Consider the following 26,593-nt stretch of genomic DNA (forward strand, 5'->3'; position numbering starts at 1 on the left):
TTATGGATTTATCCATTCTGTTTTCTTTTGTTTTTGCTTTGAGGCTGTGAGATGTATACAAATTTATAATTTTATCTTCCTGGTGAATGAACCTTTTATTACTATGAAATTCCTCCTTTAAGACTTTTGCGTTAAAGTCTATTTTCTCTGATATTAAATAGCTTTCTTTTGGCTAGTATTTGCATGGTATCTTTTTCGTCTTTTTACTTTTAACCATTCTATAGCCTTACATTTAAGGTGTATTTCGTGCCTTTTATTTGGAATATCTGTGCTTACTTTTAATGTAATTATTGATATATTGTGTTTAAAACTGCTGCCTTGCTCTTTGCTTTCTACTTCTTTTTTTAAATAGGGTTGTTATTGTGTTTATGGTTTTTAGTTTTTAGTTTTAAAATATTTATTTATTTATTTGATAGTGCCAGGTCTTTAGTTGCGGCTCACCAGCTCCTTAGTTGCGGCATGCATTTGGGATCTCTTTCCCCAACCAGAGATCAAACCCGGGCCCCCTGCATTGGGAGTGCAGAGTCTTAACCACTGTGCCACCAGGGAAGTCCCTGCTTTCTGCTTCTTTCACCTGTTCAGCTTTACTTTTTTTTCCTTTTGAATCCTTTTGGATTGATTAGATTTTATCATTCCTTTTTTTTTCCTCTCCCTTTTAAACTTGCTAATTATATATTCATTCTGTTATTCAGTAGATACCCAGGAGAATACCACATGCACCCTTAACTTTTTCAAAAGTAATATAAATTAGTACTGTTAATACTTTCCAGACAGTACAAAGACCTTAGTAGAGTACTGTAACTACATCCGCCTTCTCTAGACTTACATGCTGTTGTTTTTGTATATATTTTATATTTTAAACCCCAGAAGACATTATTATTTATACATTTAAAACTTACTTAGATTTATTCATATTACTTACATATTCATTGCTCATTGATCTTCATTCCTCCTTGCATATTTGTGCTTTCATTTGGCTGACATTTTTCAAAAGAACAAAGGACATCAAGCTACGGATTCTAGAAGCACTTTGAGCCCCATAACAATAAAAAAAATGAAAGTCACACTTAGAAACATCACAGAAAAGTGCTGAATTTTGCATTCTTTTGTTTCTCCATGCTTTAGTCTGGATATTTCCTTCTGACCTCTCTTCAAGTTCACTAATCAGCTCTTCAGCTGATTCTATCTGCTGTTAAACTCATCACTGAATTCTTTTTTTTGTTTTTAATTTTAAAATAAATTTTTGTACTTTAAAGATGTTCTGTGTTTTCCAGTTCTACTTCTTATGGTTGTTTTTCTGTATGTTATGTGTCTTCCCCGCCCCACCCCCGGCTACTTTTTTTTTTTTTTTTTAATTTGTTTTATTTATTTATTTTTGGCTGCGTTGGGTCTTCATTGCTGCATGCAGGCTCTCTCTAGTTGTGGCGAACAGGGGCTATTCTTTGTTGCGGTGCGTGGGCTTCTCATTGCAGTGGATTCTCCTGTTGCCGAGCACAGGCTCTAGGCACGTGGGCCTCAGTAGTTGTGGCACGGGGGCTCTAGAGCGCAGGCTTGGCAGTTGTGGTGCATGGGCTTAGTTGCTCTGCAGCATGTGAGATCCTCCCAGACCAGAGCTCGAACCCGTGTCCCCTGCATTGGCAGGTGGATTCTTAGCCACTGCACCACCAGGGAAGCCCTCATCATTGAATTCTTAATTTTAATTATATTTTTTCAGTTCTAAAAATTCTCTTTGATTCTTTTATACTTTCTAGTATACCACTGAAATTCTCAATCTTTTAATTCAATGAACAAACTTGCTTTTTTTTTTTTTGGCAGCATTGGGTCTTCATTGCTGCACGCAGGCTCTCTCTAGTTGTGGCAAGTGGGGGCTACTCTTCATTGCGGTGCATGAGCTTCTCATTGGGTGGCTTCTTTTGCTGTGGAGCACAGGCTCTAGGCACGCAGGCTCAGCAATTGTGGCTCGCGGGCTCTAGAGCGCAGGCTCAGTAGTTGTGGCGCACGGGTTTAGTTGCTCTGCGGCATGTGGGATCTTCCCAGATCAGGGCTCAAACCCGTGTCCCCTGCACTGGCAGGCAGATTCTTAACCACCGCGCCACCAGGGAAGCCCAAAACTAGCATTTTTTTAAAAGTTTGTTTCTAAAATTTTTGTTATCTAGATCTCCTGTGAGTTTGTTTCTTTTATCTATATTTCATGTTGGTTTTCAGTTATGTGGTCTAGTCTTTCCATATCTGATTTTTTTGTTTTGTTTTGTTTTTGTTTTAATGCCAGACATTGTATAGGAAAAATTGTAGAGATAATTGTGGGCTCTGGATACTGTTTTCTTCTTCCTGAGAGAGGATTAATGTGTGTTTGGGGTTTTGTTGTGGATTTTTTTGCCTATAGTAATTTTTTTTCTGGGGCAATAATAATCCAAAGCCCCCTTAATCTAGTCAGGAATTGAGATGATTTGAAACCAGGATTCAGTACCTGATAACGCAAGTGTATGTATAGTTTACCTTTACTACAGGTGTGTATCTATCTTTTTTTTTTTTTTTTTTTTGTGGTACATGAGCCTCTCACTGTTGTGGCCTCTCCCGTTGTGGAGCACAGGCTCCGGACGCGCAGGCTCAGCGGCCATGGCTCACGGGCCCAGCCGCTTAGTGGCATGTGGGATCTTCCCAGACCGGGGCACGAACCTGCGTCCCCTGCATTGGCAGGCGGACTCTCAACCACTGTGCCACCAGGGAACCCTGTGTATCTATCTTTTGATTCCCAACTTAAGGCCAGGGAGGTGGGTGATTATCAGAATCCCTCCTCCTTGAACTACAGTTTTTGTTTTGTGGTCCTGTGTCTCTTTAAAAAAAAACAAAAAAAAACAAAAACAAAAAACAACTTTTCAGTTTCTCAGCCTCAACTAGAACTTTTGGGAAGGATCAGCACCCACAGGGGGAACATGTTCCAGATGCCAGGCTTTCCTCTCTTTTCTAGATCTGGGCTGTATAATTCTCCACTGACTCAGTAGCTCTCTGAAGCCTTCAAACAAATGTTTTGTATCTGTGTTTTAACTTGGTCAGTAGGAGGAGTGCTAGTCCAGCACCTAGTGCGGCAGTGACAGAAGAGGAACTCTTATATTCATTCTATTAGGTTTTTAAAAAATCATTCTGAATAACGTATTTGTGATGATACTTTTAAGATTATCACTAGGAAATAATCTGTATATTGGTCCTTTTTCCAGGTGCTACCATATTGGGGAAATCCTCATGATAGAAAAGTTATCAGGAGGTTCTGGAGTCAGGTAACTTTCAGCTTACTGTACACGCATGCACACACACATATACATGTTCACACATATGTGCAGTCATTATTTCTCCAGTTGATTTGAGTAATTTCACTTACATAAAATCTTCTTATATGTTTCTGGACACTAGGCAAGTGTACTTTTTTTCTTTTACAATGCTTTTCCTGTTATAGACAATCAGCTGGACTTGAAGTCCAGGATTAAGTAAGAACTTTTTTCTTTAATAAGCTGAAGACTAGTTTTTAACAAGGTTTGTGGTTAAGGTAACTACCTTAAAAACAGTTATGCTTTTAATTCACTGCACATCTCCTACATTGGAGAAGTATATCTTTAGAGCTATCTTAAACTTCTTGGCCTTAGAAAATGAATTCCATTCCTCATTGTCTTATTATGACTTGTTAGGTATCTCTTTTCACCCTTGCCCTCTTATGTTTGCAGAAGACCCTCTACACTCAGGATGCCCCCTTCCATGTGGTTATCACCAGTTACCAGCTGGTGGTGCAGGATGTAAAGTATTTCCAGCGAGTCAAGTGGCAGTACATGGTATTGGATGAGGCTCAGGCGCTCAAGAGTAGTTCCAGGTAACATGAGTAGTAGAAATAAAGCCTGTGGACTGAGGATATATAGATATGTGTGTCTCATATACACACACATGTGAATGAAGATCAGAGAGATTTGAAAACATGGTATATGGCTTATATATGGTCTTATGGTCTCTGCATAAGCCATATATCTGACCAGAGGCATAAATTCTCTTTTGCATTTTCATGGAATATACATATTAATGTTTAGAGTATAAAGATTTTCCTCAGCTTTTTTTCTCCCTATTCAATAATTATGGCATTTTAACCGATTTTTGTTCTTCAAGGAAATTTTCTGTGGAGGAAGGGGTGTCCGCTCATTGCTGCAGGGCTTATTTTAGACAGGAGGTCTTAGTAGGAAGTAGAATGTTACATTATGTGGATTGTAGCTTCTACTGTTTTATGAAGGTTATCCTAGTCCCTGAATGGTTATTAGACGCCCAAGAATCCTTTTATTGGAAGTTACATGTTTAAAATGTTCTAATACCTTTAAGTTCCCAAAATGAATAGTAAATGAGTGGTTGACTAGAAAGTGTTACTCAGTGGTATTAGACCTTGGGTTTGATGGATTTTTATTAACTCTTGGTGAGCCCATAGGGCTTTCTTAGAAGTCCACGTTAACTGGCAGGATGGTATTTTCCATGGAACTTTCCATCCTCTAAAGAGCATTATTTCATATTTTACTCTTTTGAAGTAGGGCATGCTTGTGGCCAGGAGCAGTAGACTCACATTGCATTTTCTTCTCACACCCTTTCTCTTTCTCCATTGCTCCCTCCAAACTCACACTGGAAGCGCATAGAGTAATAATTTTAAAACCTACTACTGTAGATAATACTTTATAATTATATGGTCTGTATCAACAAAACTGACCAAAGGTAGTAGAGGACTTTTATCAAGCCAGAAAGGATCCTACTCTGCTATTCGAGGGCTTTTTTTAATGTATACCCTAATACCACGTTTTCAGTATAGAGTCAGTTCCTTTGAAATTTCCTGTCGTCAGCTTTGTTGAGTAATATTTTTCAATTGTGTTCATGGTAGAGTATTGATCCTTGATTTTGAGTGTTTGTTATTTTTTTGAAAAGCATTTTTAGAAATAAGGGGTCTCAATAGGGTGAATATTTACTGCTAACTTGGAATTTGTAATTCATCTTACTGGACAGTGTTCGTTGGAAGATACTCTTGCAGTTTCAGTGTCGGAATCGGCTTTTGCTAACTGGGACCCCCATTCAGAACACCATGGCAGAGGTAGGCACTAGTAAAGACCTCAGTTTTATGTCTGCATTAAACAGAGTGGCTCCAACACAGAATAAAATTCTTTACCCATGCCTACCTGGAGTGTTACGGCTTTGTATAAATTACAATCCCCACATAAAAGGAAGAATTTGACCATGGCTTGCCCTAAGTGGTTTTTTTGGGGGGGGCATCATTACTATTTTCTTATTCTCTGGCAAAAGGCAAATAAATTTCTTTATTCCTTTGTTTCTTATATAATAAATCATAATCACATTAAGAATGCTACTCATCTAATGCAGAGATATTTTTATACTAGAATAAAAAGGTAATATTCTTTGACACTGAGAGGAGCTAAAATTCTTTCTTTGGGGAAGATAATTTTATCTTCTAGAATAGGGGTCAGAAAACTTTCTGTAAAGAGCCAGATAATAAATATTTAGACTTTATAGGCCATATAGTCACTGCACAGCTACTCAACCTTCTATTGTAATGTGAAAGCAGCTATATATATATAGATAGATATAAATGAATAGGTGTGACTGTGTTCCAATAAAGCTTGATTTACAAAAATAGATGGCAGACCAGACTTGGCACCACAAGGCGTAATTTGCTGACCCCTGATCTAGAGTTATTATTAGCAAGTTATGCTGCCTCAGACTGTGTTCAGTTGTGGAATGGATCTTTATATAAGATCTTTTAAACTATCTCACTGCACAAGCTGAGCAGGACTTGCGCTTTCAGACTTTCAGTGGGAAATTAATTGAAAAATAGTTTTTTGCTATAGTACCTTATAGAATTAGAGTTGGTTGATGAGGCAGTGTGCTTACACACTCATTCTCTCTCACTTACTCACACATACACATGCTCCTAGACACAGATACACAGACCTGCAACTTCACTCTTTCTCTCTCCAAACTCTCATCATGTCTTCACATACTGTCGTTTTGTTGCTCTATAGTTATTTTGCTTTTTGTTTGTTTCCAGCTCTGGGCTCTGCTGCATTTCATTATGCCAACATTATTTGATTCACATGAGGAATTTAATGAATGGTTTTCCAAGGACATTGAGAGCCACGCTGAAAACAAATCTGCCATAGATGAGAGTGAGTACTTTTATGAACATTCATTCTTTCTACCTATTAGTGTAGGCAACTACATAATTCTGTATTTTCTTGTATATGAAGAATTTTTCTTCTGGTATGCATAGAAGGATCTGAGAGAAAAGTTTTTTCTCTTTTAAAATAATTATGTGCTTTGTACATATTTAAAAGAGTCCAAAAAGGACTAACTCAAGTGATGCTCCTGTAGTGTTGACTGATCAAGGCAGAACAGGCAAAATTCACATTTTGGATTACGAAATCCTCATTTTCCACGTAGATCCTGAAAAATTTTATATTCTTTGTGGAATGGGGTAAGACTTTTTGCCTGTGATAAAACCAGAAAATATTAGAAGGATAATTTTTGTTATTTTCTCTGTATATTAGGATTTGTTTCTTCTGTAAACATTTTTTAACCTTGTTTATCAATTTCTTTTTACCTCTTGACTAATATTTTAAGAGAGTTATGAGGTATTATTACATAACATGAAGTGCCACCTACTAACTATTAGAAAAGTCTTTAAGTAATTTCTTATACTACATGTTGTTCATTTGCTGATATACATTGAAAAAATGACTTTTGGGGAACACTGGGAGTCCCAGATAGCTTGCATTAGACCTGTCTGAGAACCCTATTATTGATAGAATGTTCCTAAAACACTGTAAAGGTGAATTCTAATAAAAACAAAGCCATCCTTACTGGTTTGAGTAAATGAGAGCAAAATGCATTTGCACAATTGACTCCAGGAAGACATTGTGGAAAGTTCAGATCCCTTGGCTTCCTCCTTGCGATTGTTTGTCTTCTTGTAGAAAATCATTGAGCCAAAAGGTGTTAGAATGGTTTAGTGAAGGGTGGTCATGATATTTCTTTTGTTTGTGTTAAATTGATATAATGTATTATTTGTCGGTGGGGCTCCTGGCATTTCAGATCAACTCTCTCGCTTACACATGATCTTGAAGCCATTTATGCTGAGGAGAATCAAGAAAGATGTGGAAAATGAATTGTCTGACAAGGTAAGGAAAGAAGACCTTGTGAGTTTATGCCTTAATAGGCACCAACCTAGGGTTCCAGGGTGAAAAGAAATTCCTTGGTAAATGTTTAGTTGAAGGGTAATTAGTTTGATTGATAGAAGACCTTTAAACTTGAGAGGGTCAAAGAAGACTTAAAATGAGTCAAATAATGAAGGCAAGTAATAGTTTTTTTCTTCTTCTTGTTTTATACTTTTTATTACAGAGAGTTTGAAACATTACAAAAGTAGAAAAAAGAGTATAATGAACTCCATATAGTTTAAATGATCAACTCATGACAATTTTTCACCCCTCTGCATTATTCTGAAGCAGATCCCAGTTGTCTTTTGTTTCATTTATAAATATTTTCATGGGTGTCTCTAAAAGATTTGGTGTTTTTTAAAATACATATTCACATATCATTATCACCTCTACTAAAAAAGGCAGTTATTTCATTGTAGTATCACATACCCAGTCAGTGCTCAGATATTCCCAGTTGTCTTTGTGTATGCTTTTTTCTTTCTGTCTCTTTGAAAAAGTATTCAGCTTTTGAAACCAGAATCCAAGCAAGGTCCACACATAGTATTTGGGTGCTATGTCTTTTAAGCATCTTTTAGTCCCACCCTACTTTTTCTCCCCTTGCAATTCTTTGTTGAAGAAACCGAGTTGTTTGTCCTGTAGAGTTTTCCCACATACTGGATTTTGCTGGTTGCATCATTGTGGTGTTGTCTAACATGTTCCTCTGTCTCCTGTATTTCTGCAGACTGAGAGATAGATTTAGAAGTTTAATGTGTTTTGGGTTGTAATATTTTTTCTCATAAAAAGTCAGTAATTTTGGTTTATAAATAATGTTTTTTTGGATCTTACCAGACTTCTGTAGTTTTCTATTATCTCTTGTGAATCCTCCCCATATTTTCCTTCCTTCTTTTTTCACCCAGTTCCCAGTCCTTTGGGGTATTTTCCCATCTCCCATAGATTGCACCTGTTCCTCACAGTTCTGCTGTCTATATAAAAAGCATCTTTCCAAGTTCTTGATAATATCAGGTGATTCTCTCTGTCACTGCCAGAAGGCTGGATCATTTTGAAATTAGTAACTCTCTTACAAGATTGTGGTGGAGATGTACACCTTCAAAGAGAGGAATAAAAAAAATATATTAAAAAAAAAAAAAAAAAAAAGGAATAGAAGTGTACCTTTGTTTTATTCCTTTTAAAAAAATCTTTATGGCTGCTTTGTGAAACTGGCTGATTTTAACTGAATAGTAGTTCACACAGATGTGTACCTGATAGAAAGCACTTTATAAAAAAATGGATCCTTGAGGCCTTTATATCAGAAACAGCTTAAAAACAATAGCAGTATCATAATGTCTGTTATTTAGTGGTCATTAGGGAGGTGATCAAAAGACGTATGGTTCTTAACCACTGTGCAGAGTATAAATTTCTTAAACATCAGTAATGTTTCTAATCTGTTATTAAATAGTATATTATTTATAATACAATAAATAATAGTATTCATAGTATAGTTCAATAGTATTTATAGTATAGTTCAGTAGTATAGTTCAGTAGTATTATTGAACTCTTACTGTCTGCCAGCAACTGGTCCGTAGAGATGCAGCTTCCAGGTTCTATTCAGATTTCCAAGGGGAATGAATACATAAATAGCTAGTACTGTATCGTAAGATATGCAATGATTATCTATGTGAAATATAATGGGAACATAGATAAGGGAGTAGTTCTATTAGGGAAGGTTAGAGAAGGTATCAAAGCAGAGATGACATGTGAGCTAGATCTGGAATAATGAGTTGGCATTTACTAGGAAAATATGGTAGGAAGGGGTGCTAAGCAACAAGAGTGAACAAAGGTAGAACAATATTCAAATAGGCAGCATGTTTGGCAAACATTATTCAGACTGTTGTAGCTAATATATATAGGAGGACTTGATGAGATTGGGATAATATGGTGAGTTAGATTATGGGAGGCCTCTGCCTACAGGAGAATTTTTAATATTTTACTATAGGCAGTAACTTACATTGAAGGTTTTTCAGCAGTTGAGTACCTTATAAGATTTGTATGGAAAGTTTCTTGGAACCAGGAGAGACTAGAGGCAGGAAGCTCCCACAGTAATAGTATAGATTAGATATGATGAGATCCTGTATTAAAGCAATGGGAATGGTCAGAAAAGGTGGTTAGAGGTAGATTTCCAGGTTGAGTTGAGGAACTTAGGAAATGATAGAACATGGGGTATGAGAGAGAAAAAATCAGAGGTGACTGAAGTTTCTGTTTGGGCAACTGAGTGATAATGCTGTTAATAAATTAAGTAAATTGTGAAAGAGAATTTTTTTCTGATATGTCACATGCAATTGCTGCAGACTCTGAGTGATACTATTATGGTAGGTAGTTGGAAATATTGGGCGGGGGATGTTGGGAAATATATTTTTGCAAGTCACTGTGATGGACGGTAGTTGGGGTTATTAGAAATGGAAGAGGTCGCCCAGGGACAGAGTGTAGAGTGAGTGACAAGGGAAGAGGGTCAAAGAAGGCACATTTTTCTGGATAATTAGCCATATCACAGGTTTATAGAGATACTGAGTTTCTAGAAATATGTATATTGTTTTTTCCAATCATAATCTGCCTTGCATGAGTTTCCAACTTTATGCTGATACTGCGTTTTCTTACAAACTCTTTTCAAAATATAAATGTCCTTATTGATTTTTAGATTGAGATTCTAATGTATTGCCAACTGACCAGCCGACAGAAGCTGCTATATCAGGCACTAAAGAACAAAATTTCCATTGAGGATTTATTGCAGTCTTCTATGGGCTCTACCCAGCAAGCACAGACAACCACCAGCAGCCTCATGAATCTGGTCATGCAGTTTAGGAAGGTAAGAGCTTATGTCAGCTGCCTTGGAGTTGTCTTTATTATTAACCCACTTCAAGAAAAAAGGCTCTATCTTGCCTTGATGCCAAATAAACAAAGGCAGTTAAAAAAGGATGAAAATGGGAAAGTATATATTCATAAAGGTAAACATGTAGGGTTTGGGATTCCTCCATCGTTTCATAGAGTGATGTCTGCACATGACAATACTGTCTTATCATTTCCTTTCCTGTTAGGTGTGTAATCACCCAGAGTTATTTGAACGACAAGAAACTTGGTCTCCATTTCATATTTCCCTAAAGCCATACCAGATTTCAAAGTTTATCTACCGTCATGGACAGATCAGGGTCTTCAACCATTCACGAGACAGGTGAGCAAATATTAATATCTGTTTGCTCTAAGAGTGTTTTTGTATAATTTGGGGTTTTGTGGCTTAGATAAATTTAATTGAGAGTGAGTTTCACAACGAGGTATTTAAGCAATGGGTGGACCACTATTTGTTGAGGGATCTTGTGATAGGATCTGTGCACTATCAGGAATTTAACTGGCACTTCCAGTTGCCTTTCTGAGTGAGGAATGTGCACCTGTGTACAAATATGTACTTGTACCAAGAGAGATCAGCAAATGTCTCTGCCTCAGTACTGAAATGGCTTTGTGATGGTTTATACACTTGGAATAGCACTTGTGGAAGAACTGATTGGATTTCAAATTAATCAAATTTATCTTCTTCCCAGAATCAGCAGTCACAGATTTGGTAAAAATGAAGTGATTGTTAATGGTAATATGCTAGAAACCATTTCCATTCAGAAAATGGCTGTGTATGTACATTCTGCACCTCCGAGTGAGGGTGGCCCTGGCTTCTGGATTTTTAAACAAGCTCCCAAAGGATTCTTGTGCACACCTGCACTTGAGAACCATAGATTTAGAACGCTCCTTCTGTAGAGAGACAATATAAACAGTACTTTCAAAATAATCATCAACAACATCTAGCCTGATATTATTGAAATTGAGACACATTTCTTGGGTTTCATTTTAGGAATTCTTTGTCTGTGATAGCTTCAGGCGAGTACTTAACTAGATGGGCAGGGGGAAACAACCAGAGTTGTAGTGCTTTTTGTTTAATATAGTATATAGCAACTTGCAGTGCTAGAATTGTGCTTCTCTGAAATAAAATGAGACCACTTTGAACTTGTATTATAATCTACTACCTTTATTAAGTACTTAGTACTTTCTGACGTATATGTTATGATTTTGTCTGGCAACAAACTTCTCAGAAGTAGAAACAGTTTCAAACCTTAAATGATTCTTTTAGTTTGGAACCTCCAGTTTAGTTAAGTTCCTGATATTTATATTTGGGTTTGGATTTATTTTATTTACTTACTTTACAGGTGGTTAAGGGTTCTTCTTTCTCCATTTGCACCGGACTATGTCCAGCAGTCTCTGTTTCACAGAAAAGGTAGGTGTTTTGATATTTGAGAAGGGAAGAATGCCAAGGATTTATCAGGATGCTCTTTGTTTTGCTAAGTTGGAACTAGTAGTGGCTTTGCGTGAATTCTAGGCCTTTATTTATAAAGTCTTGATAAGATTTAAGTAAATTAGTTGTCTTCATCTATAGATGCTAGGCTTTTTGGCTATAACAGGAAGCAATAAAAATTTTTTTTGGATTAATTGTTTTCCATTTTGATTGACCTTCCATCTTTATTTTATACCTGCCTCTTAAGAATTTTTTACACCCTCTGAATAGAGGTGTGATAGAGACAATGCAGGACTCTTGTTAGTGTGGGACTCTTAGGTCCCTCCTCCTTAGTTTAAGGAAAGGAAGCTGCTCGACTTTGAGCATTGTCCAAAGTATTAAGGCAGAGGTTCAGAAACACCTCTGTGTTTTCCTTTTCTTTTTTTTTTTCCTGGCACGATAAAAAGAGGAAGGCAGTTAGCCAAGAATCCAAAACCCCAGAGGTAACTGATGAGCCAACTCCACTCTGGCCCATATATGCCATATCTCATAGGTCTGCCTCTTCTACTTATGATTGTAGTACAAAAATATGACATACTGTCTAATATCAAAGTGGCTGTATTGGAACCTTTAAAATAGTTTTTGATTCTTAAGTCAAAATTCAGCAGTTCAGCAGGCTTTAGTTGAGTATTGCCTCTTGGTTTTCTGTTGGGTTTAACTTTGTCCTTTGATATTCCAGGTGTTAATGAAGAAAGCTGTTTCTCTTTCCTTCGCTTTATTGATGTATCTCCAGCTGAAATGGCAAACCTCATGCTTCAGGGACTTTTGGCCAGGTGAGAAGTTTGCTCATTGTTTGAGAGAGCAGTTGGGAATAATCAGGGGCGAAGGTCGAATACTGTGAAATTAAATATTTACTATTATGTCATCTTACAGAGCCTCTCATTCTTTTTGTATTGTTAAGAATTAAAATTTAAAAAAAAAAAAAAGAATTAAAATTTTTATAAGGAAATCATACTTTTGATCCTTTAATAATTGCATGATGCTTCGTGATATACCTTAAATAAAAACTATTTAGGCTCTTCTCCCAAATGCTACCAGAAGGTCTTCAATTCTTCTTAATTTCTAGGTAGACTACTTTGTTTATTTGTTTCTACAGGGCAAATGATGACTGATGATTCCTTTAGTTAGTAGTGATTGCAGCATAGCCTGCCTTACGTATTCAGGGAAGCTTAGTTCTCTTTTCTTATTCTTTGGAATAATGGCTGTTACTTAATTTATTACTTTGTATTTGTGTAAAAAATAGTGACCTCATTAGGAGAGGCTATCTCCTTAGTATAAGGATGTTTTTATTACAGTTTTTGTGATAGAGTTGAATATTCCTTAATTCTGAGAGGAGCTTTACAGAGGATTTTCATTTTCATAGTAGCACACCAATTCATGCCAAAGATAGAATTTATAGAACAAAAGTATGAAATGGCTTTATCTGAAAGTAGGAAAGAGCTGTGTCTAAAATGTTCAAGATTTACAAAAGAGACATGTTAATGAGAGACAAGGTTCCTCACTGCTATGAACTACCCTCAGCCCTCCATGGAGCACTGAATAAGCATGTCTGCTGTGGTTTGTTTCAGATGGTTAGCTCTTTTCCTGTCTCTGAAAGCCTCCTACAGGCTCCATCAGCTGCGCTCCTGGGGAGAGCCAGAAGGGGAGAGCCAGCAGAAATATCTGAGAAACAAGGATTTCCTTCTTGGGGTTAATTTTCCACTCTCCTTTCCCAACCTTTCCAGCTGCCCTTTGTTAAAGGTAAGCAATTGTTTCAGCATCAGTTATCTGTTTAGTACTCCCTTCCCTTTTCTTTGAATCAATAAAAGTAATAAAGTAAATGAAGACCTGAGGGAGTCAGAAAGTTCCCAGAGAAGTGGGAGCAGTGTAGTGTTATAGCTTATTACATATCACTTAATAGACATTTTGTGTGTGTGTGTGTGTGTATATATATATATATATATTTAATATATGTTTTGTATATAACTTTACTGTGAAGTACACAGATCTTAAGTGTACAACTCTTTGAATTTATACATGTGTATACACTTGTGTAACAACTGCCTAGATGAAGGTATAGAATACTTCCAGCACCCAGAAGTCTCCCTCATACTTCTTCCCATTTGAAACCTCTAGTTCAGAACAAATCAACAAATAAAGGTAATCACTATTCTACTGCTATCATCCCAGATTATTTTACCCTGTTTTTGAACTTAATGTAAATGGAATGATCCAGTGTGTACTCTTTTGTGTCTGGCTCCTTTCCCTCAATTATTATGCCTGTAAGATTCATCCATGTTGCACTGTAGCATTCTTTTTTAATGCTATGAAGTGTTCCATTGTCTGTTTCTAATCACAATTTATTATTGTACTGTTTTTATTTATTTATTTATTTGGCTGCATCAGGTGTTAGTTGCGGCCTGCAACTAAATGGGATTGCTGTATCATCACGTATACGTATGTTTAGATTTAGTTCCCACTGCCAAACATTTTTCCAAAATGGTTTTTCAAAGTTAAACTCCCACCAGCAATGTGAGAGATTTATTCTTGTAAATCTTGCCTACCCCTGGTATTGTTGGCCCATTTATTTTGAATTTGTGGTTTTCAGTTGCATTTCCATGGAAAGTAATGATGCTGAGCACTTTTTCATATAACTGTTTGCCGTTGTATAGTAGGTAAGGGGAAAAGGGATAGGAAATAAGTGATAGGTGATAGGTGCAGATTCAGATCATGTGAGGCCTCATAAGTTAATGCTAAGGATTTGGGTTTTATTCTGAATGAAATGGGTGTAACACTGGAGAGTTTTAGTAAGAGACTTGTATGTTTATATGTTGTAGTTCTTCAACTAGATTAAAAGTTTAGAAGGTAGAACTTTTTCTTTGTATCCTCTAGAAAATTTAATGTGTCATCAGTCATACAGCTATCGAATGTAGGATGTTCTTTGGCTGCATCTGGTTATTTGCCCCCTGTATACTGGAGAACCCGTATGATTTCCTTTTCTTCTGTTTTCCCAGTTGGTTTCTCAAGCATTGCTCCATATACTTTTTTGGACTCTGAAGATAAGATCGTTAATGCAGAAGGAGAATAGAATTGGGTTCCAGCCTGTTTGGAATAATATAGTCAGTTGTGGCAAGGTGACTTCCTACTAGTGAATACTGATATGTCTAATGAAGAGTTGCTTAACCTCTGTAGACCAATTTCCTTACATTTGGTACTCTATATTACTACAGTTAAAATTTTTTTACTAGTTTTATTTTTGGTACAGAGCGCACCATTCTCCCAGGGGTTTTTTATGCTCTATTATGTAGATACCTGCATCTTACTTAACACTGAAAGATATGCATCACTTATTTGTAGTCTTCTGCTTTATGAAAATACAGTAGTATGTTCAGATCACCTGTTCAGTGAGGTCCTTATATCAGTTAATTTCCTGAGAAATTTAGATGTGGGCAATATGCTTTATGTGAAACTGGTTTTTCCAAAGTTAGATTCACTTCCATGTCCTCTTCTTTACTTTTATTTTGTGTTATAGATAGACCTTTGCTCTTGTAGTGGCTTAGAATGTACACTGAGTTACTGAGCCACAGGTAGCTGAAAGCTAATCATGTATGTGTAGAGATACTGTTCTGCTTTTGGTCTCACCATCCTTATCTCCAAAATACATATATTGAAATACCAGTGTATCTTGCCAGAGTTGGTTGGTATATCTGTTCTAAGAAATATTTGCTTTCAACTAAGCAGAATAATCTTTACATGATATCTAGCCTTAAAGGTTAGACTGGGTTCTGAATGAAGAATCATTTTGTTGAAGCTCCATGTGTAACAATAAAAATATAATAAAGCCCATTATATCTGTGGCTTTTGAAGTCTGACCATGACTCACAAGAATATTTTACACCACCTGTAGTTATGTAGATATATCAGATATTACATACATATATAAATATTACACATCCATAAATTTTTAAGACAAAATATTCACAAAACAGTATTTACCCTCCTTCAGTGCACAGAGTTTTTTCCTTTTGTTTTTCTTAATGTTAGTTTGGAAGCTACTAAAAAATGATTTCATGACCCTACTACTCACAGTTTGAAAAATACAGCATTCAGTGACTGCATGATATTAGAATAGCAAGGGAACTAGGTAAAGAAAGTCACCATATAGAAAGATTCTGGATCATTCTTTTTAATAGTAAGAAAGGAAGGAAACTGACATTTTGGGACTTAAGGAAGGTCTCACTTTCTGAATATGAAAGAGACCACCAGAAGTCACTCTGAGATCAATATGCACATTTCATTGCAGAGTTACCCTGACATGTAGTTAGTGATCAAGGTCCATCTCTGTCTTAGTATATTTTGGCATGTACCTGTTATATCCCTCCTATTCAGAGATAATATAAATAAAGTTAAGTAATTTTGAAAAAACCCAATTCAGACTTGAGCAAAGTAGTTTATTATGAGAACTGTCCCCCAAGAATGGCTTTGTTAGAATATGCCTTTTACCACTATTGTACTGTTTCTCACACTGATTTCTCCAAACAGTCTTTCTTTCTCTCTTCCTCCCTCCCTCCCTTCCATTTATGGCTGCGTTGGGTCTTCTTGCTGCTCATGGTCTTTCTCTAGTTGCAGTGAGCGGGGGCTACTCTTCATTGCGGTGCATGGGTTTCTCTTTGCGGTGGCTTCTCTTGTTGCGGAGCACGGGCTCTAGGCTTGTGGGCTTCAGTAGTTGTGGCATGCGGGCTCAGTAGTTGTGGCTCGTGAGCTGTAGAACACAGGCTCAGTAGTTGTGGCACACGGGCTTAGCTGCTCCGCAGCATGTGAGATCTTCCTGGACCAGGGCTCAAACCCATGTACCCTGCACTGGCAGGCTTATTCTTTTTTATTTTATTTTATTTTTTTTGCGGTGCGCGGGCCTCTCACTGTTGTGGCCTCTCCCGTTGCGGAGCACAGGCTCCAGACTCGCAGGCTCAGCGGTCATGGCTCACGGGCCCAGCCGCTCTGCAGCATGTGGGATCTTCCTGGACCAGGGCACGAACCCGTGTCCCCTGCATCGGCAGGCGGACTCTCAACCACTGCGCCACCAGGGAAGCCCTGGTAGGCTCATTCTTAACCACTGCGCTACCAGGGAAGTCCCGAACTGAGTTTTTCTCTTATTCAAGAAGTATTTTAGAGAATATTACATTGTCTGTTTTGCAAAGAAGGATAGAGAAGGAAATTTTGAACACCTAATCCTTTACAACAGATTCCCAAAATTCCTTTGTTAAGAGTATAAAAGCTAAAACTTAAGATGCATGGTATTTTAGCGTACATACACACATCAGAAACACACATCCAGATTTCATAGTCTGTTGTAATCCTGCCAGTTTACAGTTTTTCACAAAAATATGATTGACAAAAATGAGCCTTTTTTCAAAGGTAACTCTTCAAGTATGGACAGCAGTGGTGAGACTTAAATGTAATAATTATCTGTCTTGCTGATGTTTGGATTTGTCAGTTGGATTTAGATACAGGGTCTTGGATTCTTTTTGTTTGTTGCTTTGTGTGGGATAAATTCACCATGTATGTGCTTTGTGCCTTTTCCTGACATGACTTGTTTGTTGTCATTGAAATCTACAAAAATACTTCTGGCATTATTAATACAATTTACAGATCATCTGGAAGATTCCTTTACTTATACAGGGACGCTACTACTGTGGAATCAGAGAGAAAATTTTTTATTTTCACAGAAAACAAACTTAAAATTGTGCTTACTAGTCTTAGCAAATGTCCTGAAAATATGACTTGAGAGGTATTTGCTATCATTCATATGGTGAATTAGAACCTCAGGAAGACAAAAGTCTTGAAAGATTAGAAAAGGACTGACATATAAATGTGGGTCCATCTTTAAAAGCTTAAGGAGGTAGGAAGAAAACTTGGAAATGATAACCAGTAACGCTAATCAATTATTAGAGAGTTAAAATTTTTTTCTAATGAAATTAATTAATAACCGTTTGAATTCATGAGTCTAAGAAGCAGCTAAGTTGATTCTGAAAATATGACTATTTGCTTTCCTTTAGTAAACAACAGGCCAAGGAGATTAGAGAGACAGAGAGAAGTAATAGGTATACTATATTAAAAAAATATAAACCTTTTTCTTATTGCCTTGGCTATTCTTCTAGAGATACTAACATACATATAGGAAAGTGCACAAATCATAAGTGTACATACAGCTTGATAACTTCACAAAACACTGTCAGAACTTTACCTCAGAGGCCCCTTTGTGCCCACTTCCATTCATTGTTCCTCCCAGTGTCCTCCCTGTAAGAGTTACTATAGGCAAAATGTTTGGGTGGCTTATAGTTTTTATTATTACAGATAGTGCTGCTGTGAACGTTACTGTACACACCTTTTAATGAAAATTCATATGTATTTTGTGAGGTATATATATCTAGTAGTCAAATTGCTGGGTCATAGGGTATGCATATGGTCATCTATAATAGGTTATGCCAGACAGTTTTCCAAAGCAGTTGTGCCCATTTTCATTCCCATTAACAGTGTATAAGAGGTTCTAGTTGCTCCATGTCCTTGCCAGAATGTGACATTGTTTTGTCTGTTCATTTTAGTCCTTCTATGTGGTAGTATCTCACTGTGGCTTTAAATTATATTTCCCTTATGAATAATGATATTGAGTACCTTTTCTAATGCTCATTGGCCATTTGGATAACCTCCTTTATGAAGTGCTTATTTGAGACCCTTGCTTATTTTTCTGTTAGTCTGTCTGTATTTTTCATGGTGTTTTGTAGTTCTTTATGTATTACAGATGTCTTCTACTCTGTAGCTTACTTTATCACTCTAAATATTGTCTTCTGTTGAATCGTTAGCATTTTTTGTGTCCTGTTGAAGAAATCTTTGCCTTTACCAAGGTCATAAAGATAATTCTGTTTTTCTCCAAAGGTTGTTTTGATTTACCATTCGGATCTACAAGAAACTGGGTTTTCAGTCTGTGTTATGGGTTGTCATTTTTTGACTTACAGATATCCATATCCTTTTGACCCAAGTTCATTTGTTGAAAAGACCATCCTTGTTGCACTGCAGCATCACTTTTGTCAAACAGGTGGCTGTATATGTGTGGGTCTGTTTCTAGACCCTGTTCTATTCCATTAGTCCATTTGTCTATCCTTGACCAGTACCACTTTATCTTAATAACTATAGCTTCATAATAAGGCTTGATAACTGGTAGCACCAGTCCTCTAGCTTTGTTTTTCTTCAATATTGCCTTCACTGTTCTTGGCCTTTTGCATTTTCATGTAAATTTTGAATCAGCTTATCTATCTTAGTTTAAACTCTTTTCAGCAATGCCAGTAGCCCCATGTTTTTTGATTATGTCCCCATTACTAAAACATTCTTTATCCATTTTGCCAATACCTGTGCATTATTTCTTTTAAAATTATACATAAATAATAGCATATTAATATTATTTACATTGTGAAGCCTGCATGTAATTTCTCTGGAGACCACTGATCCAGGCAGTTAAAAGAAGGCTAATTGAGTAAGGAATGTTAATAGAGTGGAGGACACACTATTTACTGGAGAAAGTACTATTTTTTTCCATACACTCTTCACTCTTTCTCTCCTGCTGTTTTCACTTGTTTGATCCCAAGGGCCAATAGGATTGAGTGAATGGGTCCATTAATTTGTATGTATATCAGAAGAGCTTATTGATTGACTGAATCTGCAGTGATTGACTGTGATCTTGGCTTAAGGGTTGGGGTTTTTCTAATGTTCTTTCATAATAGCCTCCTCCCAGTGTCAGTCTACTCCCACAGAGAAAAAGCACTTGTAATTAATGTTGTTTACAAACGTGTCACGCATCAGTGCCTATTGTGAGCAAGGTGTGTTAACAGTCATGGTCTCTTATTTTCTGGTTTGAAAACTCATTCATGTATATAGTAAAAAGACATGCACAAAGTTAAAAGGACTTTAAAAATAGAAATGATTCAAGATCAGAGATGAAAGAAAACATAATTAACTGCCAAAATAATGATAGATGATTAGTGGTAAAGTTCAGGATAGGAGATCACTTTAGGTTAAAATGGACAAAAAACTCTTTTATAGAAATGGTATTGTTTAAGTTGGATCTTGAGTGGTAGGGACCCTGGGTAGAAGGAAGGATTTTCCAAGTTGAAGATTTGAGCCAAAATACAGAGCAGTAGTGAGAAAAAAGGCCAGAAAGGTAAGTCACCTTTTCTCCCAAGGAATCTTTGAATGCCAGTCTATTGGGGTTTAGATACTAAACCAGGCGTTTCAGCCCTTTTTTGGCTCACCTTCTTCAATAGATGATACTGTTGTAATCCTGGGGGAATAAAGTTTTGGTGGCTACTGTCAAGCCATGGGAAGGAATAATCAGGTAGTTGGTTTTAGGAAGGCTGTTAAATCATTCAAGTCATTACAGCACATCAGTGGGGATCTCTGCCATTGGTACTTGATGACTAATCTCAAGAGTGTGATAACAAGAAAGATTGGATGTGGGAATCCATGTTAAGGAGGGTATTAAACCAAAGTTCCAAGTATCAGGTACAAAGGACCCAACAGAAATAGTTGTAACCAAAAGATGGTGAAGAAAGGGTGAATGGACTCTGATTTGGATATGGATGAGCATTGGCAGTGAAGGAATAACTTCCAAAACCCAGAGTTCAAGAGAGGATTCAGAGGGAGTGCTGAATTCTATATCAAGTTTAAAGTGAACACTTAGGAATGAATTAGGAGCTCTTTGATGTTACGAGTGCAGATATAACAGAGGGGGCCCAGGTGCAGGGATTTACAAGGAGAAGGATTCTGGTTAGGAAATAGGTAATGAAGTGTAACAGTTAAAAAGAATAGGAAGACATTTCAGGAGGGACAGTTGGTTTTAACTAAAAGCTGAGTTTGTAAGAGAGAGGAGACTCAGATTTGAAGACGAAAAAAGAGAAGGCAGCTAAGAGGGAAATCAAACATGCACGAAAGATGATTGATAGGGGATGCAAAAGTGGTTAACTATCCTTTTTGTATGGTAGAAAACCAGTGAATACAGGTAGGAGCTCTATAATTAATAGAAAGATACTTCTCTAATACAAAGAATATTTTACAATGTGCAGAAAGACTGAAACCAAGCTTAACATGAAAAAAAAAAGTGCTGTTAAACAGTTCTGTCATTTTTGGACTTCCCTGGTGGTCCAGTGGTTAAGGCTCCACACTTCCAGTGCAGGGGGCACAGGTTCAGTCCCTGGTCAGGGAACTAAGATCCCACGTGCTGCGTGTCAGGGCCAAAAACCCCCCACAATTCTGTTACTTTTTTTCTTTCTTTTTTTTCTTCATTTCTTTTTTCCCCCTCAAGTGTGAGAACAGAATTTAGATGTTTGGACATAGTCCCTCTTGTCTTTGTGGTCGGGTTATTTTAGGCACCTTGCACTTACAAGGTTAAATAAATGTTTACTGAATGACTTAGTAAGTCTTGGTGCATTGTATTAGTGTTGTTTTTCCCTTTGGAACTTTGTGTTTTGTTATCTGAGGGAATGTCCTCCACCCTAAAATTAGAAGTATAGTCTTCCTCTGTATTTAAAATAGAATTTTGTGAAGAGTTCTAACTTTTCCTTGGAGGTTGGGAAATATGGGTGGCATTGCTAATTTGTTTGATCATGCATTGAGTTTATTGCACATTAGTTATTTTTGCCCTGCATTTGAGCTGAGAGCTAGAGGCATTTCTTGGGAGTGAGAAATATACCAGCAGAAAGAAGCTACTTTTTAGACATCTTCAAAAGGGTATCAATTGTGGATATTAGCCCCTGTAGTAGTTACCTATACCTATATAACAAATTACCCGCAAATCTAGCAGCTTAAAACAATGAACATTTTTAATATCTCATCGTTTATGTTGGTTAATAACTCGGGAGCAGCTTAGGTAGGTGATTCCGACTCAGAAAATCTTATGAAGTTGCAGTCAGGATATCAGCTAGGGTTGCAGTTACCTGAAAGATTGACTGGAGCCGTAGTTTTTGCTTCCAGGTTAGCTCACTTATATGCCTGGTTAAGTTGGTGCTGGCTGTTGTCTGGAGGACTCTGTTCCTCGATGTGTGGACTTTTCCATGGGGCTGCTTCAGTGTCCTCATGGCATGGCAGCTGGCTTCCCCCAGAGTGAGTGATTCAAGACAGAGAGCAAGGAGGAGCTTCAATGCCTTTTGTATTAGTTACTTCATTACCACGTTTGTTTTGGTATTCCCTGTTCTGAGATTTTGGCTTAGGCAACAGATGGGTTCTGACTGTGACGCTATGAAAGTTCATAAATTGGAAGGGATGCTGGTATCACCTCTCCTTGTTCTCCATGTTACCTGTCTGTTCACAGTTTTATTAGCTACTGCAAATGCAGTATAATATGTGCCGTTCATCTTCAACCGAAATTCATTGCTCAGAAGCCCTAACTCCTTGTGAGCAAATTTTTTTTCATTGCAAGCTCTGTTTTTTTCTGTATCTTGCATTTTCATTTGAGTTGCCAACTTAGTTCTGATTATGTAACTTTGATTATTTGTAAACATAATGGTGAAGAGATGCTGTTTCTCCAAATCCTTGTTTTGCTTTCTTTTGTGATACTGTGAAGTAGAGTAGCCTTGTTTAATACGTAAAGTAAACACAAATTTATGTTTCAGTGTTTTGATGGGAGAACATGAATCTGGCTTCCATGTTCAAGATCAGTCTTAAAAGTAAAGTTGGGGATTATTCTCAAGCAGACAAACCTGAGAGAAGAGACAAGGGGAAATGCTAAAATTGGAAGCGAGTGCCAGGTCTCTTGTACTATTCAAAAATAATTTTGAGTAAAATTTCTTTGGAGCTACCAGATTAACTTTGAATTAATTTTTCCATATTCACCTTTATCCTCTTATTGCAGAAAACCCTTCATCCTGTTCTCTTCTGTGCCTTCATTTGTTTTATGAAAAGTAGCTGTGCCTTCATTTGTTTTATGAAAAGTAGTAGGTATTGTTCCAGCAGCCTGTCTCCTAAATACAGCTTCCTATCATCAGATCAAGGTGAAGGCTTTGTTCTTATTCCTCTGAGGAGATAGTTAATGAATGTTGACTTACCTGCATGTTGTCATCTTGTTCGTGGTAAGCTATCTTAAATCACATACTACCTGAGTTATATCCAGCAGTCTAATCCAATCCTCTCATCTTCCTTGCCACCCATGGACGTGAATGAATGTGAACAGTGAGATCTTCCCCTCACTGAGTGTGCCTATAAAACTCTTCTTCTTACCCTGCAGTGAATATTACTCTGCAGTGAATATTAAATTTGAATTCTGTGTTACAGAGTTCAAGGAAGTACCATTCTCATAATGCTGGCTTTGGGATGGTACAAAAACATCAAGGAACTAGGAACTAGGCTAAGGACATGGATCAGATGACACTTAGGGTACTTTGAACGAAGTTTAGGGCCTTTTAAAGTCTCTTACTTGACGTGAATGCTTTTCTGATTTCTTGTGATGCTTGTAGAACAAAAGCCAGCATGATTCTGTGTTGTCCTCTTAACCTCATTGTTCTCTACCCTGCTTTACTGGTGATGAGTTCAAGAAGGAATAGCATTTAGTTAAAAAATTTTATGAATTCATTCTCACAAATCTCCCTCCCCACTGTAGGCTCTGACCAGAGCTCCTTTCTTGTACAGTTTTACAAGGGTTAGAGTGCAAGTCTCACACATATGAATTTTTTTCTTTTTAATCTTATTTTGCTCAGAAGAATAAAGACAAAAACCAGAATCTGTAGGAAATACACCATTTAGCCATCTTTTGGGGAGGCAGAACAGATTTTATACTGTATCCAGTTAAATACTATGTTAAAAATGATAATTGGCAGAAACAGTACCAGCATTAACTTCATTTCCTGTCCCAGTGAAACTGTTGTCATGGTTATGGTCTGCTTAGGCATTATACGTGTTGAAAGCTTTATATACTCTACAACTCTAGTGAGCCAACTAACTTATAGAAATTGAGGGAATTTCAGATTTTGCAATTTAAAATATACAGGACTTTCCAGGTGGTCCAGTGGTTAGGACTCTGCGCTCCCAGTGCAGGGGGCCCAGTTTCGATCCCTGGTCAGGGAACTAGATCCTGCATGCCTCAACTAAAAAGAATCCCGCAGGCCGTAACTAAGACACAGCACAGTCAAAAAAAAAAAAAAAAAAAAAGATTTAAAAATATATATACAAAAGAATCTAAGCATAAAGAGTTATTTTGAAAAGAGTGGTGTGTGTTTTAAGTTTTAAACACTATACTCTATTAAATGCTTAGAGAGCTTAGAATGGCTATTGATGAAGAATCCCCCAAACAGGAAGTTTCCAAAAACTCTTCCACTGGAGGTTAATTTGCAACTGCAGTATCTGTATCATCATTTCCTGAGATCATGAGAGCTGCCAGTACCCCTTGTGGAAAGCTCTGGGAAGCCATTGTTTTCAGAGTTTTTCTGTATTTTATTTCCCCCTTTTTGTTTGGTTACTTAGAATATCTGTGAAAATAGAATCCATGCAATCTTAGCAATTGATCTATAAACATTACACCCTTTCATTTTAAGTGAGACCTTTTCTCTATATCTGAGTTTGACGTGTTCTTTAAGAGCAAAAACAGAAAATTAATTTCTAAGTAATGAAGACCTAACGTTAGCATAAGTATTCTTTTTAATTTTAAATAAGGCATGGAAAGCAAAGAACGGCCCCTTGTTAAGTGGACAAGTATGTATCTGAGGGGAAAACATCTGTGTGTTCTCTGTGCTCCACTGTGGCAAGTAGTGTACAGCTGATGGGCCTATCATACTGCCCTGTTATTTTTCACTTGAGACTTGCATGGTGCCAAAAGACTCTACAAAAGCCTTCCTTCACTGCTGTGTGTATATTGCAGTACTGGCAGCAAGACACACAGTTGCCAGTGCCTACAGGGTAGTAAGATACTCAAGAACACGAGGAGGGGACAACAGAAGAGCAAAAACTGTGACCACATTATTACCAAGTCGCATCTCTCATTGTGTGACATTGTTTCTTTTTTTCTAATTTGTTTTAGGCCAAAGTAGACTAAAGAAGTAATGAATCTTCTTTTCTGCACCCTCCTCCCCGCCCCCTGCATCCTACACAGTGGTGCCGAAGGTGTCCTTTGTGTTCTTCTCTATTAAGCATTAAAATTTTCTGTATCTAGCAGTACCTAGCAGTTCATGTCCTTATGTGAAGGGAATGTGGATAGTATGGTACCAAGGACCACCTGTGCTAAGGAAGATTTGATGGAACCAGTGCTAAGAGAAAATGATCTAGAAAAGTATAGATTGAGTGAAGTGTACTGGGGGTAGTCAGGGTTTCTCTAAAGCTAAGGCTTGTGTATGTTGAGCTAGTGAATCACTTTTTAAATCTGGAATCAGCTACAAATCACCTTGATTTAGTGACTGCCAATGAGAAGCCTGTCTTAACCTAACTGATATAAGACAAGTGAACATGTTCTAATTTAAGAATGACCACCCCGGAAATAAAATTATCATTAGACTTTTTCCAGAAAGGTACCACAAGCAAAATATTGTGTTAAAATGACTCCCTATCGTGATTGTTGTATCCCTTATTAATAACTACAATGTTGGAGAGAAAATAATTGAAGGAAATGGGCATTCTTTCATCTCTTATCTGTTGGATTTTGCCATTTAAGAATACTGAAAATGAGGTTGACTTTAAGAGATCCCTCCCTGAGACATTGTTTAGATATTGCTCTTTAGGAGTATAAGAAATAGGAATATAAGAAGCTCCTTTTACAAAGATAAAGTGATAATGGATACTGCGCTTTAGAAGTTAGTAAAGAATTCAGAAGTCTCTGGGCCAGCCACTGCTGCTATCTCAGCCACCCGGGTGGCAGTGGACACCCCAGCTAGCAGCCCTGAACTACGACAGATACGAGCAGCGGTTGCTAGGCTTGTGTCATCTCTTCACCCTCAGGAGGGGAAAGAAGAGCTATTACTAATAATCAGAAGTGAACTTTCAGAAAACAAGAAAATTGGATACATTTTTTTTTTTTTTTTTACTTTCATCTATGTATCAGCAATAGGATTTTTTTAGTAATGATCCTAGCTCGTCAGTATTCAGTATTGGAAGAACAGGGTGACACCTGGTCTATTAATCTTCATAATGATCCTCACACTAGGCATTCAGGTGATAATGGAGATAAACATGTAGAGAGGTGGATAAATCTCAGTGCAGATGCTATCCAACATAAAGATGAGAACACAGATATTGTTGAAAAACGATATCAGAAGATTAATGTTCTTTTCTGGTTAATGATGGGACCTAAACATCTGGAGAAAAATGTCAAACATGTCAAAGCTACATGAGTCCAGCATTGTACTGAAGTGTTGTAAAGACTTCCATACAGTGTGATTAGAAATCACTGAAGACGTCCCAACTCTGCGGGAAACATTTAAAGCCTTTCAGTTTTTTCATGCCCATTATTTAGAAGGTGCTGATTGCTTCATGAAAGCAGATTATGATACACCTGTCCTACTAGACAACTTGAGATGGCTTCTTTCAAACTGTGATCCTGAAGAACCCATGTACTTCAGGAGGAAATATATACTAAACAAAGAAGCTTTGAAGAGATTTGGTACTGGACACTTTCGGTATTGGAATTATAAGTGTTATTCTCCTGCAGAGGGTCCTGGTTACTGTTCCTCTTGCAGTTTTTGTATTATCTTCATTCATATGATTATTTAGGTTACCAGCCTGCCTTGAGAAACCAGTAAGACAAATAAATGAAATAATCGAGAATGGAGATCCAAAGATAAAATGTCTAATATTGAACTGAATAAAGAACTGCACCTGCAATATATTGATACAACATTGTAATCCCAGTGACAAATTCTTTGTATGTGAACATTCCATACTTGAAAATCTTTCATATGAATGGCTGCAAACTGAAGCTTTAACATGAGCTTTAAGTCTGTTAAAATGAATTGATACAGTAATGTAAGTTTTAAATTTTTTAAATGGTAGTTAGGTTAGAGGAACT

General features: G+C 37.1%; 1 protein-coding gene across 2 annotated transcripts in view; it reads left to right on the plus strand.

The window, feature by feature from the left end:
- INO80 (INO80 complex ATPase subunit) overlaps positions 1-26,593 on the plus strand; it is a 131,773-nt gene that overhangs the window by 56,239 nt on the left and 48,941 nt on the right. For both annotated transcript variants that reach the window (XM_030842983.2, XM_030842984.2), the window contains exons 15-24: positions 3,216-3,275; positions 3,717-3,859; positions 5,020-5,104; positions 6,077-6,194; positions 7,117-7,202; positions 9,910-10,077; positions 10,307-10,440; positions 11,459-11,526; positions 12,263-12,356; positions 13,152-13,323. In XM_030842983.2, coding sequence (XP_030698843.1) covers positions 3,216-3,275; positions 3,717-3,859; positions 5,020-5,104; positions 6,077-6,194; positions 7,117-7,202; positions 9,910-10,077; positions 10,307-10,440; positions 11,459-11,526; positions 12,263-12,356; positions 13,152-13,323 — 1,128 coding nt within the window. The remainder of the gene's footprint in view (positions 1-3,215; positions 3,276-3,716; positions 3,860-5,019; positions 5,105-6,076; positions 6,195-7,116; positions 7,203-9,909; positions 10,078-10,306; positions 10,441-11,458; positions 11,527-12,262; positions 12,357-13,151; positions 13,324-26,593) is intronic.

The sequence above is a fragment of the Globicephala melas genome, chromosome 2, assembly GCF_963455315.2.
Source record: "Globicephala melas chromosome 2, mGloMel1.2, whole genome shotgun sequence".
NCBI classification, from domain to species: Eukaryota; Metazoa; Chordata; class Mammalia; order Artiodactyla; family Delphinidae; genus Globicephala; species Globicephala melas.